The sequence below is a fragment of the Felis catus genome, chromosome A1, assembly GCF_018350175.1.
Source record: "Felis catus isolate Fca126 chromosome A1, F.catus_Fca126_mat1.0, whole genome shotgun sequence".
Lineage (NCBI taxonomy): Eukaryota > Metazoa > Chordata > Mammalia > Carnivora > Felidae > Felis > Felis catus.
Window position 1 is genome coordinate 207,794,034 of NC_058368.1, and position 17,849 is coordinate 207,811,882.

General features: G+C 34.2%; 1 protein-coding gene across 7 annotated transcripts in view; it reads left to right on the forward strand.

Moving 5' to 3' along the window:
* Positions 1-17,849, forward strand: part of RICTOR (RPTOR independent companion of MTOR complex 2) — a 122,829-nt gene that overhangs the window by 56,945 nt on the left and 48,035 nt on the right. For all 7 annotated transcript variants that reach the window (XM_023238910.2, XM_023238916.2, XM_023238911.2 and 4 more), the window contains 4 exons: positions 3,625-3,688; positions 7,864-7,990; positions 13,079-13,248; positions 17,779-17,846. In XM_023238910.2, coding sequence (XP_023094678.1) covers positions 3,625-3,688; positions 7,864-7,990; positions 13,079-13,248; positions 17,779-17,846 — 429 coding nt within the window. The remainder of the gene's footprint in view (positions 1-3,624; positions 3,689-7,863; positions 7,991-13,078; positions 13,249-17,778; positions 17,847-17,849) is intronic.

The window sequence follows — 17,849 nt, forward strand, 5'->3', positions numbered from 1 at the left end:
TAATGTAAGTTAAATTTTTTCTTTCTCATATTTTTTGCTGCTAATATATGAAAAATAATTGTGAGTTTATTTTTGGGACAGAGAGAGACAGAGCATGAACGGGGGAGGGGCAGAGAGAGAGGGAGACACAGAATCGGAAACAGGCTCCAGGCTCTGAACCATCAGCCCAGAGCCTGACGCGGGGCTCGAACTCACGGACCGCGAGATCGTGACCTGGCTGAAGTCGGACGCTTAACCGACTGCGCCACCCAGGCGCCCCATGTCCTTTTTAAATATTAACTGAATTTGGTTTGATAATATTTTGTGGAAGATTTTTGTAGTTCATGAATGGTATTGGCTTATATTTTTCCATTCTTCTAATGTCCTAGTTTAGTTTTGGAACCAAGAAGTTGTTTTTTGTTTTTTTGTTTTGTAAAACAACTAGGGAAGTGTTGCCCTATTTTTATGTTCCCTAGAAGACTTTATGTAAGATGGATACTGTTATTGTTGTTGGTTTTTTTCCCCCAGAATTTACCAGTGAATCTAGGCAGAGGGTTTTCTTTAAGTAGTTTTAAGATTACGGATTCAATTTCTTTAACACTTATAGTACTATTCAGATTTTCTCCTCCTTTTGCCAATCATTTATATATTTTGGACCATTCATATTTAGAATTGTTAAACCTTCACATTGGGCTAATACTTTTATAGTTATGAAATGTCCCTCTTTATTCCTAGGAGTACATCTTTTATGAGGGTTCATGTTACCTCATAGTAATATGGCTATCCTCACTTTGATTTAGGGTTTGCAAGATGCATCCTTTACCATCCTTTTACTTTGTTATTTTTGTCTTTACATTTAAATTTTCTCACCTGTAAACACCATATAGGTTTTTTGTTTGTTTTTAAATCTAGTTTGATTATCTTATCTTTGTCTTCTAATTGGAACATCTAGACTGTCTAGTGTATTTTAATATGCATGGTCTGTGGACTTTATGCAATGTAATTATATAAATATATATATTTATTTATTTATGAGTTTTTCTTGGTGTTAATTTTCTCATACATTTGAGTTTGTTTGCTATGTTGAGTTTGTCACACTGGTTCTTTGTTTTTGTGTTCCTCCTTTTTGTTTCTTTTGCAATAGCGCACAATTTCTTTTCCTCTTCTATTAATATCTTGGTTATAAAGTCTTCACTTAGCAGTTGCCCTAGAGATTACAACTCATATCCTTGATATTCAGTTTTAGCGTTTTATTACAACCAGAACAATGCAGGAAACCTCTAATGGTTTCTGTCATCTCCCTTCTGCTCTTTGTATTACTGTTATAGTTTTTATTCCTACATATTTGTAACCCTACAAAACCCTACTGTTTTAAACTGGAACTGTTGACATTTACCTACATTATTTACTCATTCTGATGTCATTTTTTCTTGTATTTGCACATTTTCATTCATCTTGCATCACTTTCTGTTTGATGAATTTCCTTTACTGTTTCTTGTAATGCAGGTCTTCTTGAGATGAATTCTCTCTCATCTTTTATTTGTCTGTAAATGTTTCTCTTTTTGCCTTCATATTTGAAGGCTATTTTTGTGACTGGTTCCTCTTTTCAATACTTTAAGTTACTGTCTTCTGGATTTTTTTTTTTAACTTGAACAGTAAGTAGTCTCTTGTTGATATTTTGTAAGTGATACATCTTTTTCTTTGGCTATTTAAAAGGTTTTCTTCTCTTCTGTTCTTTCTTCTCCCATGTCTGGGAGAAGTGTTGGATCTGTTCAGTGTGCCACAGGTCTCTGATGTCCTTACTGTATTTTCAACTTCTGTTGTAAATCTCTGTGCTTTAAGTGTGGTTACTTTCTACTCACCTGTTTTGTTTGTTATTTTTTTTAACTCTGTCCTGCTTAGTAAATCAGTCTCTTGAATTTTTAATTTCTGTTACTGTGTTTCTATGATTTGTTTTACTCTTATTTAAAGATTCTAGGTCGCTGCTTTATTTCTCCATGTTTCCTTCTATTTACTTTGACCATATTTATCATAGGCATCTATAGCCTTCTTAGGACAACAACAATATGTGAATCACCAGTGTTCTATTTTGGTTGTAATTTTCTTTTCTTGGATTTTGGTGACTTGGCCTTTTGTTTTGTTTTAAAGCATACTTCATATTATTATATGATTGAATGTAAAAATTATGTATTCAGGATATCTGCCTTTGGATCATGCTGTTTTCCTCTTAAGACACTTGAGCTTTATTCTAGAATGTTGGCTTATCACACTGATTTCGTTAAAGTTTACTTTTAGCTTTGCCTTTGCTCTATGGAGTGGCTATATTTGGGATCTCAAGTAATAGTTGTAGATGTTTAGCAGAACCTCTTCACCTTGACCAGCCTTGAGTCCTACTATCTATTGTAGAGAATTATGCACCTGCCGAAATTTCTGCTTAATTCCTTAGCTTTGCAGCAGTAGCTTTTTGTTTGGTTTCTTGGATTTTTACCCTGCTTCCACACAACATAGGAATTGATAGGTGCCTTGGAGAGGAGATTGCATGAAGATTTGCATTCACTTTCCTATGTTTTCTTTCCTCTGGGATTTTTCCCCTTAAGTCACAGCCACATTGGCTGCACCAAAGTTCAACCTGTCACTCCAGTGTTGCAAGACTTCTGTTTTCTGCTAGGACTCTATTTCCCTAAAAGTGGGGATTGACACGTGCCTCTCGGGACAAAGCCTGGTTGGATGTGGAGCTTGTCCATCTCTTTTCAGAGATTATCATCCATTGCCCTTTTAACAGTTTAAAAGTATTTTAAAATACTTTTTTAAGGAAGTTTTTTACTTAATCTTTATAGTTGTTTTTGGCTGGAGGGTTGGTCTGATCCAGCTACTTTGTTGTGGCCAGAAATGAGATTCTGTGTTTATTTACTTTTTAATAAAATTGTCTTAGATTTAATTGTATTCAGATAGAAGAAATGCTTTCTCAGTAGCAAACTATCTATATGTATTGATTAGAATAGTGAACTACCGAAACGTAAATAAAAATGAGTTATTCTGCTACATAAACCAATGACTGTTAAGAAATTGAGTAATTTAATAAATTTTACAGAGAAATGTTAGATAAGTGATATCTGATTGAGCATTAAGTTTTGAAGTGCACTTAGATATTAAATTATATTTGGAAAAATAGAATTCCTGTGGCTAGTATATGACTTTTAACTTAGTCATAATATATAAAATGTAGGCTCTGGTTAAAAATCACATTTAAACTAAAACATAAGCTGGAAAAGTTTTTCCTTCACAGTTTTTATAAAATTGTGAATTTTATCAAAGATAGATGAATAATCTTTTTAGTAGATTTCTGATACTTAGCTTTTTTATAAGTTCATTATTTCTCTATCGATGTACATAATTCTGTAAATTATTTACTATATTCTTCTTTTCTGGAGTTTTAAATGAAGTAGTTTTGAAATGCTCTATTATAACAAATATCGCTAGAGAGATGTAAGTTAACTAAATATCTGCTGGTATTGAAAAATCACATGTGTTAAAATTTAAAATACCATATAACATTATGAAGACGGGTCTGATCTGGTGGTATTATACAAAAAACTGTTTACTAAGATTTTTTATCAATAATTAAATATTTTGTGTATTATTTAGGTGCATTGACATACAGCAGAGCAACGAGGTAGAGAGGACACAAGCACTTCGATTAGTCAGAAAGGTATGCTCTATGTCTGAGAGAAAAGGCAGAGTTTTGGTTTTCATGCTAAATATTTTACATTTTTAGATTTAGACTGTTTTATGAAATCTTTCTAGAAAAAAGGCTAAATTCTCATTAAACATTTTTGCTTGGTTAAACTTATATGAGGTAAATAGGCCTATTAAACCTAGAGGTAAGCATAAATATTTTGTGTGATTATGTGATTGGGTACAGCTAGCACAGTATTTTTTGATAAAATGTTCATTGTAAAGAATACATCAGTCCCCCCTTATTTGCAGTTTTGATTACCCGAGGTCAAGCTTGGTTTGCCTTCTGCCATATGGTCAGGAGGTCTGTGGTAGCCTAATGTTATGTCACAGTACCTAGAGCATCACCTCACACACGTCCTCACATAGGCATTTTATCATCTTACATCACCACAAGAAGGGGGAGTACAGTCCAATAAGATATTTTGAGAGAGAGACCACAGTCATAAATTTTATTACAATATATTGTTATAATTGTTCTATTTTATTGCTAGTTAATGTTGCTAATCTCTTGTTGTGCCTAATTTATGATTTAAACTTCATCATAGGTATGTAGGTACAGTAAAAAACAGTATACTTGACCCTTGAACAACACGGGTTTAAGCTTCGTGGGTTCACACACACACACACACACACACACACACACAGACAATATATGTATACATATGGATTTTTTCGATAAATACAGTACAGAACTATAAATGCATTATCTTTTCCTTATGATTTTCTTAACAGTGTCTTTGCTCTAGCTTATGTTATTGTAAGAACACAGTATATAATACATATAACATACAAAATATGTGTTGATTGATTATGTAAGACTTCCAGTCAAAAGTAGGCTTTTAGTATAGTTTACTTATAAAATTCAGTACCATCTGTGGTTTCAGTCATCCCCTGGGGGTCTTGGAACATATCCCCCATGGATAAGGGGGTAGGGAGGAACTACTGTATTTCTTCCTGTAATAGACATGTAAATGAAATTACTGCTTTGATATGTTATTGGAGAAAGAGAATTACTTGTTCCCCACTCTGATTTTTGTTACTTGTATGCTTAGAATTAATACCATTTAAATGCATGTCACAACTAGTTACAAGCTGGTTGTTTTGGAGATGAATTTGGATACAATCCATAGGCAGTTATAATAAGCAGTTCAGACCATGTTACAGGATAAAAGGTCAAAATCTAAATTCTGCAATAATGTTAAGGATAATCTGTAACACTTCTAATAAGAGGTTTTCAAGGAATTTTTATTGTTATTTAATGTGATACCCTAATGGCAGAAGAACACCGTGAACTAAGAGTTTTAACTTGGTTAGAAATCAGCTTATGTAAGAATTTTTCATGTTTCATCCTAGGTACTATGTTTTATCCTAAACATTTATGAGACTCATGCAGTATATAGTTGTTTTAATGTAAAAACATCTAAAATTATTTCAGTTATTTTTAAAACATTAAAAATTTTAACCCTTCTCCTCTTTACCCACCTTTGAATTCAGTGCAACATAGAATTTGTACATTAACTAGATCTCCTCTTTCTCCTTTTTCTTCCAATTGTCCAGCTTGTAGTTAGTAATGGTACCCACAGGTGAGCATAGTAAGGAAGAAGTAAATGGATGAGTGTCTTAAAAAAAATTCACAATTCTAGTAAGAGTGATATTGAAGATAGATTACAGTATTTTTTTACAGGTGAACTATTGCATTGGGACTGTGATTTGACTCTTCAAATTTAAATTTAAAAATTAGATGTATGGTTTTTACTTACTCATACAGTCTCTCCTTCTGCCATGATTTTGAGAATTCAAGAAAACCAAATTTGTTTCTGAAGAACAAAAATAACTTTGGTTATTTGAGTTGATATATGTCAATATTTGTCATACTAGGAATTATGCATGAGCAATTAAAATATATATTAGCATATTAAAAATAAGCCCATCACATATAAACATTTTTATAAAAATAACCATATTTTCCAAAAAGAAACTTAGTGAACACAGTGACATTACTTGAGATCTTTGAAAATCTCTTAAATGTTTGTCTTGCTAGAAGGTAGTAGCTAGATTGTCATATTTGCCTCTGCACTCAGTCTGTTGTGATTTCACATTCTATGGAGCCTCTGGAAGCTTCAGTATATACTTGTGAGAGATGGAGAGTAAAAAAGACAAATAAGGTCTTTGTATTATTATGAAAATAGTTTTAACTTCACAGAATCTCTGAAAATATCCTAGAGACCTAGTTTTCTGGACCATTCTTTGGGAATTGCTGCTCTAAAAATTGTATTCAGAAGAAAAGACAATTCCAGGTAGATTCAAACAGTTAAATTCAGCTTCTCTGAATTATTCAGTAAATATCTTATTTCAGTTTTGTAAAAGGTTTTGGCACGTTACAATTTAGTTTATAAAACAGCCCAGTAAAAGTAAACATACCCTTTACAATTTAGTAAGGCTATAAGAAAAATACTATTTTCTTCTGTTCTGAAATAACAGAGTTATTTAAGGCAGATATCATTGGTGAATCCAAGAGCAGGAAAATTGCTTATACCTGGTGGTAGGATACAGGCTCAGAGGAAGAATGATGGCTCAGGGGTCCTCCTTGGTTTAGCTAAAAGCAGATAGAGTTAAAAGGAAAATATGCTTGCTGAGTGAATAGTGGCCAGTATTGGTTAGAGGAACTGTAATTTCCTTGGTAATTTTAACAACCAAAGTACGTATTTCTTTTTTTTCAGCAACATCTTGGCAACTGACTTAGTAGAAATTAATATTAATATTACAATGGCTAGGTCACTGTCGTTTTTTGTATGCATTTTAAAAGTTTAAAAATTTTCTGTATAAGTATTAATCTTCTTTATTTTTAAAGAAAAGCAAGAAACATTTGTTGTTTTAGGATACCTTGTTCCATGAATAATTAAGCAATATCCATGTTATTTTTCCTTCTCTTTCACCTGTCTCATTCATTTGGAAGATTTTTTGTTTGCTGGTTCATTTTCAATGTCTCTTGATATTCCCCCCCCTCCCCCCCCCCCCCCCATCCAGGAAATCTTTCCTGGGTTTTGTCTCACTCATTTTCTATATAATTTTCCTGCTTTTCAGCTGTTCTTATTCTTTATCCAATTGAAATTCTACTCATTGCCTAATTGAAGCCGCAATGAAGCCATCAATTTTTTTCATGTATTATTTCTTTATTCATGTAATAAGAGATTAACGTATCACAGATTTTTTACAATTGAAAGGGATTCATTTAGGCAAATCACTTGCCCTTGATACACAGGATTATAAATCCAATAACATCTAGTACAGATTAATTATTCCCACTCCAGGGACCTGTTATTTTGAAATAGTTCATCTACCAAATAGTCTTTATTTATTAAACAGTAATTAACTACATAATTTATTTTCTTTCTGATTTCCAAACTGAAAATATGTCATCTATTTTCAATATTGCAAATTTGGAATAGATTCCAAATCTATTTTCAGTATTCCAATTAAACTTTTCATTTAAAGTAAGATTCATCCAAAAAGTTTTGTCACCAGATACATACTATTTGCACCATAATTCTTGAAGTATTAAAGATCGATTATGGATTACTAACTTTGCTGTTTGCATAGCAACAAGTGATGGGTAGAGACAAGGAGATTATTAGGCATCTTTGGCAGTAAAGTGAAAAAGAATGAGGGTCCAGATTAGAGTTTGGTGGGAGAAAGAGTATGCATAATGAGGTAAATTGGTGGAACATACCTTGGTGGTGATTATATGAGGGGAAGTCAGGAATGTTATAGTACAGCAGTGTGTTGACAACTGTTTACCACTGATTTCCTTCGTCTGGGTTCTGAAATGTTGTGTAAAATACAGTGCCTACTCCACAGGAGCTTAGAATCTCAGAAACATTACATCCTGTTAGTTAACTGATTCATAGTCTGAACTATTAGGGGAAAAAAGCCAACATTTTTCCATAGTAATGATTATTAATATCTGTTGCATTAATTATTAGATCTAGTAATCCTTTGAAATGTACCCATGAAGAAGAAGATTAAAATTGATGCTTGGATCTTATAAATATTCTATGGTTGTGAACACCTCAATCTGAACATAGTAGGTTTTAAACATGTGTTATGAAATAAATAACTTCTTTTTCTGATTCCTCCCTGTTCCAGATGATTACTGTGAATGCTTCCTTGTTTCCTAGCTCTGTGGCCAACTCATTAATAGCAGTTGGAAATGACGGACTTCAAGAAAGAGACAGAATGGTCCGAGCATGCATTGCCATTATCTGTGAACTAGGTCAGAATTGTCTTCAAGTAATACAAATGAGGCGTTTCAGAAAGTATATATATAAGAATGTAACATTTTTAAATGTGAACTGGGTCAGAATTTTCTTCAAGTAATACAAATGTAGTGTTTTATTATTTTTTTTTAATTTTTTTTTTAACGTTTATTTATTTTTGAGACAGAGAGAGACAGAGCATGAACGGGGGAGGGTCAGAGAGAGGGAGACACAGAATCCGAAACAGGCTCCAGGCCCTGAGCTGTCAGCACAGAGCCCGATGCGGGGCTCGAACTTACGGACTGCGAGATCATGACCTGAGCCGAAGTCGGCTGCTTAACCGACTGAGCCACCCAGGCGCCCCAACAAATGGAGTGTTTTAGAAAGAATATAAGAATATGATATTCTTCAAATGCCTTTCATACATGAAATCTTAGTCATTGATACAAAGATATGAAAAATTTAGCTTATCGGATTTTAGGAATTGTCCAAATTCCAGTAATTAGAATAAAATCCTTTAAAGTCTGGGTCTCAGACATTAGTTAACCACACTGTATCTTGATGTGAGTTAAAACAACAAACTCCATCATACATTAAAGAAGGAAGAAGAATCTAAATGCAGAAGCATTAAAGAGTTAAATGGGGGAAAAAACGGGGTAAAAAATGGATGAATATTTATCTGATCATTGTAAGGAAGAGGAGTCTTGAATTATCAAAAAAAATCAAACAGATTTCAGCAGCTATAGATTTGATTGTAAGGAGACAAGAAAACATGCAGTACTAGAACAAAGAAAGAAAGAAAGAAATGGTACAGACATGATTGGCAAATAACTTACTCATATACAGATCAGTAGCAAAAATAAATAATTCTCAAAGAAATACATGGCTAATAAACATATTTAAAAAGTTCAGCCTCTGCTAGGAATTTACCCAAGGGATACAGGAGTACTGATGCATAGGGGCACTTGTACCCCAATGTTTATAGCACTCTCAACAATAGCCAAATTATGGAAAGAGCCTAAATGTCCATCAACTGATGAATGGATAAAGAAATTGTGGTTTATATACACAATGGAGTACTACAGGGCAATGAGAAAGAACGAAATATGGCCCTTTGTAGCAACGTGGATGGAACTGGAGAGTGTGATGCTAAGTGAAATAAGTCATACAGAGAAAGACGGATACCATATGTTTTCACTCTTAGGTGGATCCTGAGAAACTTAACAGAAACCCATGGGGGAGGGGAAGGAAAAAAAAAAAAAAGAGGTTAGAGTGGGAGAGAGCCAAAGCATAAGAGACTCTTAAAAACTGAGAACAAACTGAGGGTTGATGGGGGGTGGGAGGGAGGGGAGGGTGGGTGATGGGTATTGAGGAGGGCACCTTTTGGGATGAGCACTGGGTATTGTATGGAAACCAATTTGACAATAAATTTCATATATTGAAAAAAAAAAAGTTCAGCCTCACTTCAAACCAAAAAATACAGTTTTAAATGGTAAGATAATTTTTTTCCCCACCAAAATTAGAGCTGGTATAGGTTAACATTCACTCTTGGTGTAATAAATTAATGACAGAATTTAAACTAAATAAGAGAATCAGACCCTATTATTGAAGATTTAGAAATACGTTCACAATACCTGTGAATTTAAAGACAAAGTCAGGGGTCCCCTGGGTGGCTCAGTCAGTTAAGTGTTGGACTCTTGATTTTGGTTCAGGTCATCTCACGGTTGTACGGTTGAGCCGAGCCTCGGGGGTGCTCAACAGTGGGCATGGAGCCTGCTTAAGATTCTCTTTCTTCCTCTGCGCCTCCCCCACTTGCACACACACTCTTTCAAAACATAAAAGTAAGAAGAATACGACAGTCAGAAATTTAATTAAGGACTTTTTTTAAATTAAGTACTTTTTAAAAAAAGTCTATTTTAATTTTAAGAGAGAGTGTGTAACTGGGAGAGGGGCAGAGAGAGAGAGAGAGAGAGAGAGAGAGAGAGAGAGAGAGAGAATCCCAGGCAACTGCCAGCTCGGAGCTCAGTGCAGGGTTGATCCCATGAACCATGAGATCATGACCTGAGCTGAAGTCGAGAGTCTGATGCTCAACTGCCTGAGCCACCCAGGCACTCCCTAATTAATGACATTTTGAAAATAATAAAAATTTGACATGTCAGTGTATGGGATGCTTGGGAAAGCTATAGTTAGAGTTAACTTACTGTAAGATGCTTTTATAATTAAGCAAAAAGCATTGAAAATGAGTACGTGAGCCCAAGAAATAGAAAAAGAAGGAAAGAAAATCAATTTTAAGGTAAGCAGGACAAAAGCAACAATGAAGAGTCTTAATTAAAGAAAAAAATTATTGGAGCGCCTGGGTGGCGCAGTCGGTTAAGCGTCCGACTTCAGTTCAGGTCACGATCTCGCGGTCCGTGAGTTCGAGCCCCGCGTCAGGCTCTGGGCTGATGGCTCAGAGCCTGGAGCCTGTTTCCGATTCTGTGTTTCCCTCTCTCTCTGCCCCTCCCCCATTCATGCTCTGTCTCTCTCTGTCCCAAAAATAAATAAATGTTGAAAAAAAAAATTAAAAAATTATTTAAACAATCTATGTCAGGGGCGTCTGAGTGGCTCAGTCAATTAAGTGTCGGACTCTTGATTTTGGCTCAGGTCATGATCTCATGGATGGTGATATCCGAGCCCTGCCCCCAGCTCTGCACTGACAGTGCAGAGCCTGCTTGGGATTCTTTATCTCTGCCCCTTCCCTGCTTGCGTGCACGTGCTCTTGCTAGCTCTTGCTCCCTCTCTCTCTCTCAAAGTAAATAAACATTAAAAAAATCTGTTAATTGGAAGAGAAACATACACAGGTACACAAACATATACACACTATTGTTTGAAAAACATAGAAACAAAAGATTAATATACAAATGAAGAAGAAAATAGGAGCTTTTTAATTATGAGATAATTTTTATGTATATTTGAAATGAATGGATTTCAATCAACTAAAAATAGAAAATAGTAGATCAAAAACCATAAAAGTACTTGATGAAATAATTGCCTCCAAAAAGACTCATTCAGGTAGTTTTGTCTTAAAAAAATTGTTTCAAGGAACAGAGAGAGTTCTTATATAGTATAATATAAATGAAAGTATTAAAATATGTAAACCTACCAATTTTTTAATGAAACTATCATTTTATATACATATACACATAGATACATGTATACACACACATACCTATACACATACATAAAGTAAAATAATTAGAAGCCTCCTTTGTTTACATTCTAAAATATTTATCTCAGATCAACATTCTATATTCTTTAAAAAAATTTCTTTTAATATTTATTGTGAGAGAGCAAGCGCACGCGTGAGCAGGGGAAGGGTAGAAAGAAGAGACACAGAATCTGAAGCAGGATCCAGGATCTGAGCTGTCAGCACAGAGACCGATGCAGGGCTTGAACCCACAAGCTGTGAGATCATGACCTAAGCGAAGTCTGACGCTTAACCAACTGAGCCACCCGGGCACCCCAACATTCTGTATTATTTTTAATGGTGGATCACTATAAATACTACAAACGTTAAATCCTAATTTGTATTGCTAAAAACTTTCAGCCAAGTTAGTAAGTTTAAATAATAAATGAAGTTTATGTGTTGGAAAGAAGATACTCTTTGTAGATGATATATCTGGAAAACTCAATCAGCTGAAAAACAGAACTTTAGTAATTCAATACAGTGGCAACATGTGACAGTATAGATTTGATAGATTTATTTTGTGTTTCTGCAATAATCAGTAAGTATAATAGAAAAAGATACTATTTCCAAAGGAGAAAAGAAAACTGTATATAACAAATAAACTTAGTAAGAAATATGTAAGACTTGTGTGTGTGTGTGGGGGGGGGGTTACTTTTGACTTTTGAATTTGTCCAATTGATTCTCAGTAATATACAACTAACCTGTATGGGTTGAAATGAGAACATTGGTTGTCTGTGTAGTGGAAGGGGTGGTGTTAGGGAACTTTCTAGGATGATGAAATTTGTGTATCTTGATTGGATGTTGGTAACGAGAATAAAAATTACTCAAAATTTGTTGAACTGTAGCATTAAGATCTGTGGATTTTACTATATGTAATTATGCCTCAATTTAGAAAAAATACAAGAAACCTAATTCTAAAATTAAGCTAGAATAAACTGGAGAGATCCAACCATGTAAACATTTTTGAGAGACAATAAATGGAAGAGAATGGAAAGGTTTTTATTTTTAATTTATTTTTTATTTTATTTTTTTTTTTAATTTTTTTTTTCAATGTTTATTTATTTTTGGGACAGAGAGAGACAGAGCATGAACGGGGGAGGGGCAGAGAGAGAGGGAGACACAGAATCGGAAGCAGGCTCCAGGCTCTGAGCCATCAGCCCAGAGCCCAACGCGGGGCTCGAACTCCCGGACCGCGAGATCGTGACCTGGCTGAAGTCGGACGCCTAACCGACTGCGCCACCCAGGCGCCCCATTAATTTATTTTTTAAAAAGCTATTAAGCTAAATTATTAAGAGAGAAAAAAGGAAAAAGAATTGAGTTGCAGACTCTGGTAAATAGAAAATTTTAGTATATCAGAAGGATAAAAATCAGGTTGGGAAACATGCTGGGATAATTGATTAAACATTTGAAAAAAATTGAGCTATCAATGCAAAACTCAATTTCCTGACAGATTGAAAACTGAAATGGTGGTCAATGAACTCATTTAAAACACACGTATGTACGCACATGATCAGAAAATGCCTGATCTTTTAAGGGAGCTGTTTCTGAGCTTAAAATCTGAAGTTAAATTGCAAAACAGATAAAAGGTTTGAAATTGGTTGAATAATTTCTTGCAATTGATATGGAAGAAGAACTATTCCAGTAAAATATGGACAAGACACAGAAAAAGCAATTCAGAGACGTGAAAAAAAATTCAGGGTTTGGGGAGGTATATTCAGTGACTCTTATTAGATATATGTTATTCATGTTTTAAATGTCTTTGACTAGAAAGTTTTTCAAGTAAGAAAGGAAATTAAGTTTCAAAATAAAATCCCCGATTTATTACTTTTTATTATTTATCTCCTACGTAAATTTATTAAGTTTTTCTTTTTTATTTTAGCACTTCAGAATCCAGAGGTGGTGGCCCTTCGAGGTGGACTAAACACCATCTTGAAAAATGTGATCGATTGCCAATTAAGTCGAATAAATGAGGCCCTCATTACTACAATTTTGCACCTACTTAATCATCCAAAGACCCGACAATATGTGCGAGCTGATGTAGAATTAGAGGTAGGAACTTTAATATCCTTTTCTAGTTTTAAGATATGACTTTAAGTACATACTTTGAAATTTTTAAGTTAACAGATGCAGCACAGCATTAATTACCAAACCTAAATTAATGAAGACTGGCTTATCCCCAGCAGTATTTTATAACTCATTCAGTTTGGACTGAATTGAAAATAGTCTTCTCAAGGATATTTCATCAACATGTAAAGTGAAGTTGTTGTTTTTTATTATCTGTGAAAACTTTATTAATCAAATTTGAGCACAAGTCAGGTTACATACACATTTGTTTAAGAGAACCATTTCTTTTTAAGAATTTTAGTACATTGTGTGAATAACTCCTGCTAATTATATACTACTTACTTATTAACCCATGCTAAAATTCTCTGAACTTGGAAATACTTGTTAGCAACTCAAAGAAATAGAGTACGAATCTTTGTTTTTAAAATACTTTACAATTTAATATTTGGGTATGAAATTATGCAAGGTATAAAAGATGTATTGTTCTGTTATGTATCTGTCTAAATTATTTTATGAAAGTTGTCTTAAATCTTGTAGTCTGGTTTTATTAGGGCTAGTAGAAATATTTGAGGTTATAAAAGTGACAGCCTTTATAATTAACTAACATATTTAAGTACAATATTCTCCTTAGTTAAGTGATTTCAAATATGTTCATTATTAATGGGAGTCCAATGGGAATAAACTAGCACTTTTGATATGTTTAGCCTGTTTTTTTTTAATCAAGTAGAAAAACTATAATTTTAGCATTGGTGAGACAATTATAGTAAAGGAAGGTAATATAATAGGCCTGTTTATTATTCCTATGTAATTGTAAAGCAGATTAGCAAAGACTGAAGTGAAAAAAAAAAAACCCTCAAAAGAATATGGCAGACATTTAAGTACACTAGTATCTTTGCTTGTATATACTTCTTTAAAGCCACAAATGTTAGTTCTTTTTTCCTTTAACAAGATTTCCCCAGAATAGCATAGTAATTTGGAGCATAGACTTTGTACTATACAGATCTGGTTTTGATTTTTTGCTCAGTGACCTATTAGATTTATGACTTTGGCTAAGTTATAAGCCTTTCTTGGGCCCATTTTTGCTTAGGTAAAATGAAGGTCATGGTTTTCAACTCAAAAGATTTATTGTGAACAGTAAATACTATAATAATAGTAGTGGTAGTAACACCAGCCGACACTCATGTAATGCTTATAATGAGTTAGACAGTATTTCTGGGTACTTTATATATGTTGATTCTAATGTACATAAAATGTTTTATTTAATACCTAGCACATAGTAAATATTCAACGAATATTGGTTACCCTGGATATTAGTCATCATCATTATATAGTGTGCCAAGAGAATATTGTCCTCACTTTTATTAATTATATGTTACAAAATGTGATTCTGATTTGATACTTTGATTTCCATTTACTGCATACAGAAGAACTGTTTTCATTGCTACTGTCTCTATTGTTAGCCCCAAATCTTCCTCATCTTAAAAATCCCTTTTTAAATTTACCCTGGCATTTATTTCTACTATCTGGGATACGTTTTAGCCTCAGACAGAAAAATGTATGGATTTAATATAATAGTGTTATCAGAATAGACAGTCTATCAGGGTTGTAAATTAATTGTAATTTTTTTATAGTAAATTTTAAAAAATGTATTTTTTAAACTCCTACTTCAGAGTAGAATGGGATAGCTCATAGCATCTGTTATGGAAACTAGAAAAGCTGAATAATTAGGAAAGTCATATATTTAAAGCAGTATAGAGCTGTGTAAGCAGTAAAATTCTAGACAAGGAAGATTCTTTGAGAGTTGCCCTGAGCACCTAGAGGTGCCTTTGGGGCATTTGCAGATTTGGGGCCTAGGCTAACAGCTAAGAACATGACGTGGGCCTGGTAGAAGACCAGACTTACTTGGCAGTCATGCAGGTATGGAGTGACAAGCCTAGAAACAGGAAAATTCCTCAGACCACGTCTGATTTACCCCTTTAGACATTTGCTGAAACAAGACTGTGCAGGGCAAAGGCTGTGATGTCCAGTCCTGAGGAAAGCATGGTGGAATATGCTGCAGCTCCCAGTGCATGCAATTGCAGATGGCCTGTAGGAGGGGCCGTGGGCAAAAGTTGGAAGGCCTAAAAGTAGTGAATTTACACTGGTCATACGCAACTACTTTTTTTCTTGGGGCCACTTATTGATTAACATATAATTAGAAGCTGAAAATCCAGGTAGGCCTTTGCTGGGATCAGAAAACCAAAAGAGCTTTTGGCATTTGTGTGGTACTAAGGTGACAGAATTGGATCTTTCATAGCTGATTTCCTGTTCTTGACACTTCCCAAATTCTGAAGCCATTCTGGGTGGATAGCTAAAGATCTAAGTTCAAAACTTAGGAAATATGTAGAAAAGATCCCTAGTCTCTTATTGCTGAGGAGAGAAATAGTGGCTAAGCTCTGTTGAAAGCACCGGAAGATCATACTTCAGGAACATAGGAAAACCAAAGGTATACTTAGTCTCAGAATTACAAGGTAGTCTCAATTTAACTCGGTTGGTGATAAGGATAAGATGATCACCACCAGCCCCCATTAATCTACCTAACAGAGGAAAGGATAAACCACCTCTGGTTGAGATAACATCGCTTAGACCTTTTATAATATTCACAATGCCTGACATTCACTTATTAATTTGAGTGTCATGCAAAAAGATACAACCATATGACTAAAAACCCAAAAGAGAAACATCCCCACAGGTGATCCAGGTAGTGCAGGTAGAGGGAAAAGATTTTAAAACAACCATGAGTAATTTGTTCAGGAAAATGAAGGAAGAAAATAGATGAAATAATGGAGAATTTCACCAGATAATTGGAATATACAAATAAATTCAATGGAAGTTCTCGTACTGAAAAACAGAATACCTGAAATTCTGAACTCCATGAAAAATTCATTTTGGACAAGAAGATATTATTAGTAAATTGGAGGAAAAGTCAATAAAAATATCCAGGGTAAAGCACGGAGCGGGGACAAGAAGGAAATGAACAGAACACAACAAAAGTGATAAAACAGAACTTTGTCTTTAGAGAAGAAAGAGAAAATGGGCAGAAGCAAATATCTAAAGAGACAGTGGCCAGAACTTCTGTTTCTAAAAGTGATAAAGCTTCATGTTCACAAAGCTTAGAAAACTCCAAATAAGGAAATATGAAGAAAACAACATGTATGCACATCATGGTAAGGTTGTTGAAAACCAAGATAAATAAAAATCTTGAAAGCAGCTCCAGGGGGAAAAGAAAAAACAAAAAGACATCACTTTCAAAGGAACGTAATAGCTGATAGCTGATTCCCAACAGAAATCATGGAAACTAGGAGATGGTAAAATGGTATCTTTAGAATACCCAAAGAAAGAAACGCCAGCCTAACCCAAAGAAAATGTCTTTCAAAAACAAAGGGAAAATACAGATGTTTGAGGCTAAGAAAAATGAAGAAAAGACCAAAGAGAATGTAAAGAAACAGTACGCTTTCTTGGATTATTTGCCCTTATGTCTGGAAGACACTATAACAGCCCAAGGGGAGAGGTACATGTGGGAGGAGCTGAGCTCTGTTGCCAACTAACTAGCACATTGTGAGTGAACCATCTTGAAACAGTCTTCAGGTGACTCTAGTTTTGACAGTATTTTGACTGCAGTCTTGTGAGGGACCCTAAACCATAACTGCATACCTAAGCCTCTAGTAGATTCCCGACTCACAGAAACCATATGAGATCATAAATATTTATTGTTTAAAAAAATGAGACACACAAAGAATGAAAGAGTAAGGGGAGTCCTCAGAAGGAAAATGATCTAAGACAAATAAGGAAATGTTGGAAGGAATGATGCATGATAGAAAAGGCACAGAGGTGACTAAATATAAAAGAATACCGATTGGCAAAAGTCATTTTAATAATGTCTTATGTATTTTAAATTCTGTTTAATATTAAAAATTAGACCACAGTAATGCAGGAGGCACAATGGGAGGGATGGTAAACCTGATACAGTGGTTAAAAGTTTAAAATGAGTGAGTTTAGCAAGATTGCTGAACACAAGAGCAATATACCAAAATGACTTGGATTTTTTTATACTAGCATGAAAAGAAGAATGAATGTATAAAATAAAACCACTTAATAATGTTCAAAAAGAAGCAAAACTAAGTCATAGTTTTAAAAGTCAGGATAATAATCTGGGGGTAGGTAGTGACTGAGTCGAAAGAAGGAATAAGGAGACTTTAAGGATGCTAATGTTTTCTTCCTCTGGTGCCAGTTACAGGAATGTGCTTAGTTTGTGCTTAGTTACACCTCAATTTAAAAGTTAAAAAATTCGATTGGTACATGAAAAAAATCACTCAAGTATATTCCTTGATGATGAATTTGGAGAAATAAGTCTCTCAAATAGTATACCCAATCAAAGATATAGATAAGTGAAATTAACTTTAACTTATTACAGGAAGAATGCATTTTATGATAAGGACCATTTTTCTTCTTCTTTTTCTCCTTTATTTTTATTAGCGAATTTTAGCACCCTATACCGATTTTCACTACAGACATAGTCCAGATACAGCTGAAGGACAACTCAAGTA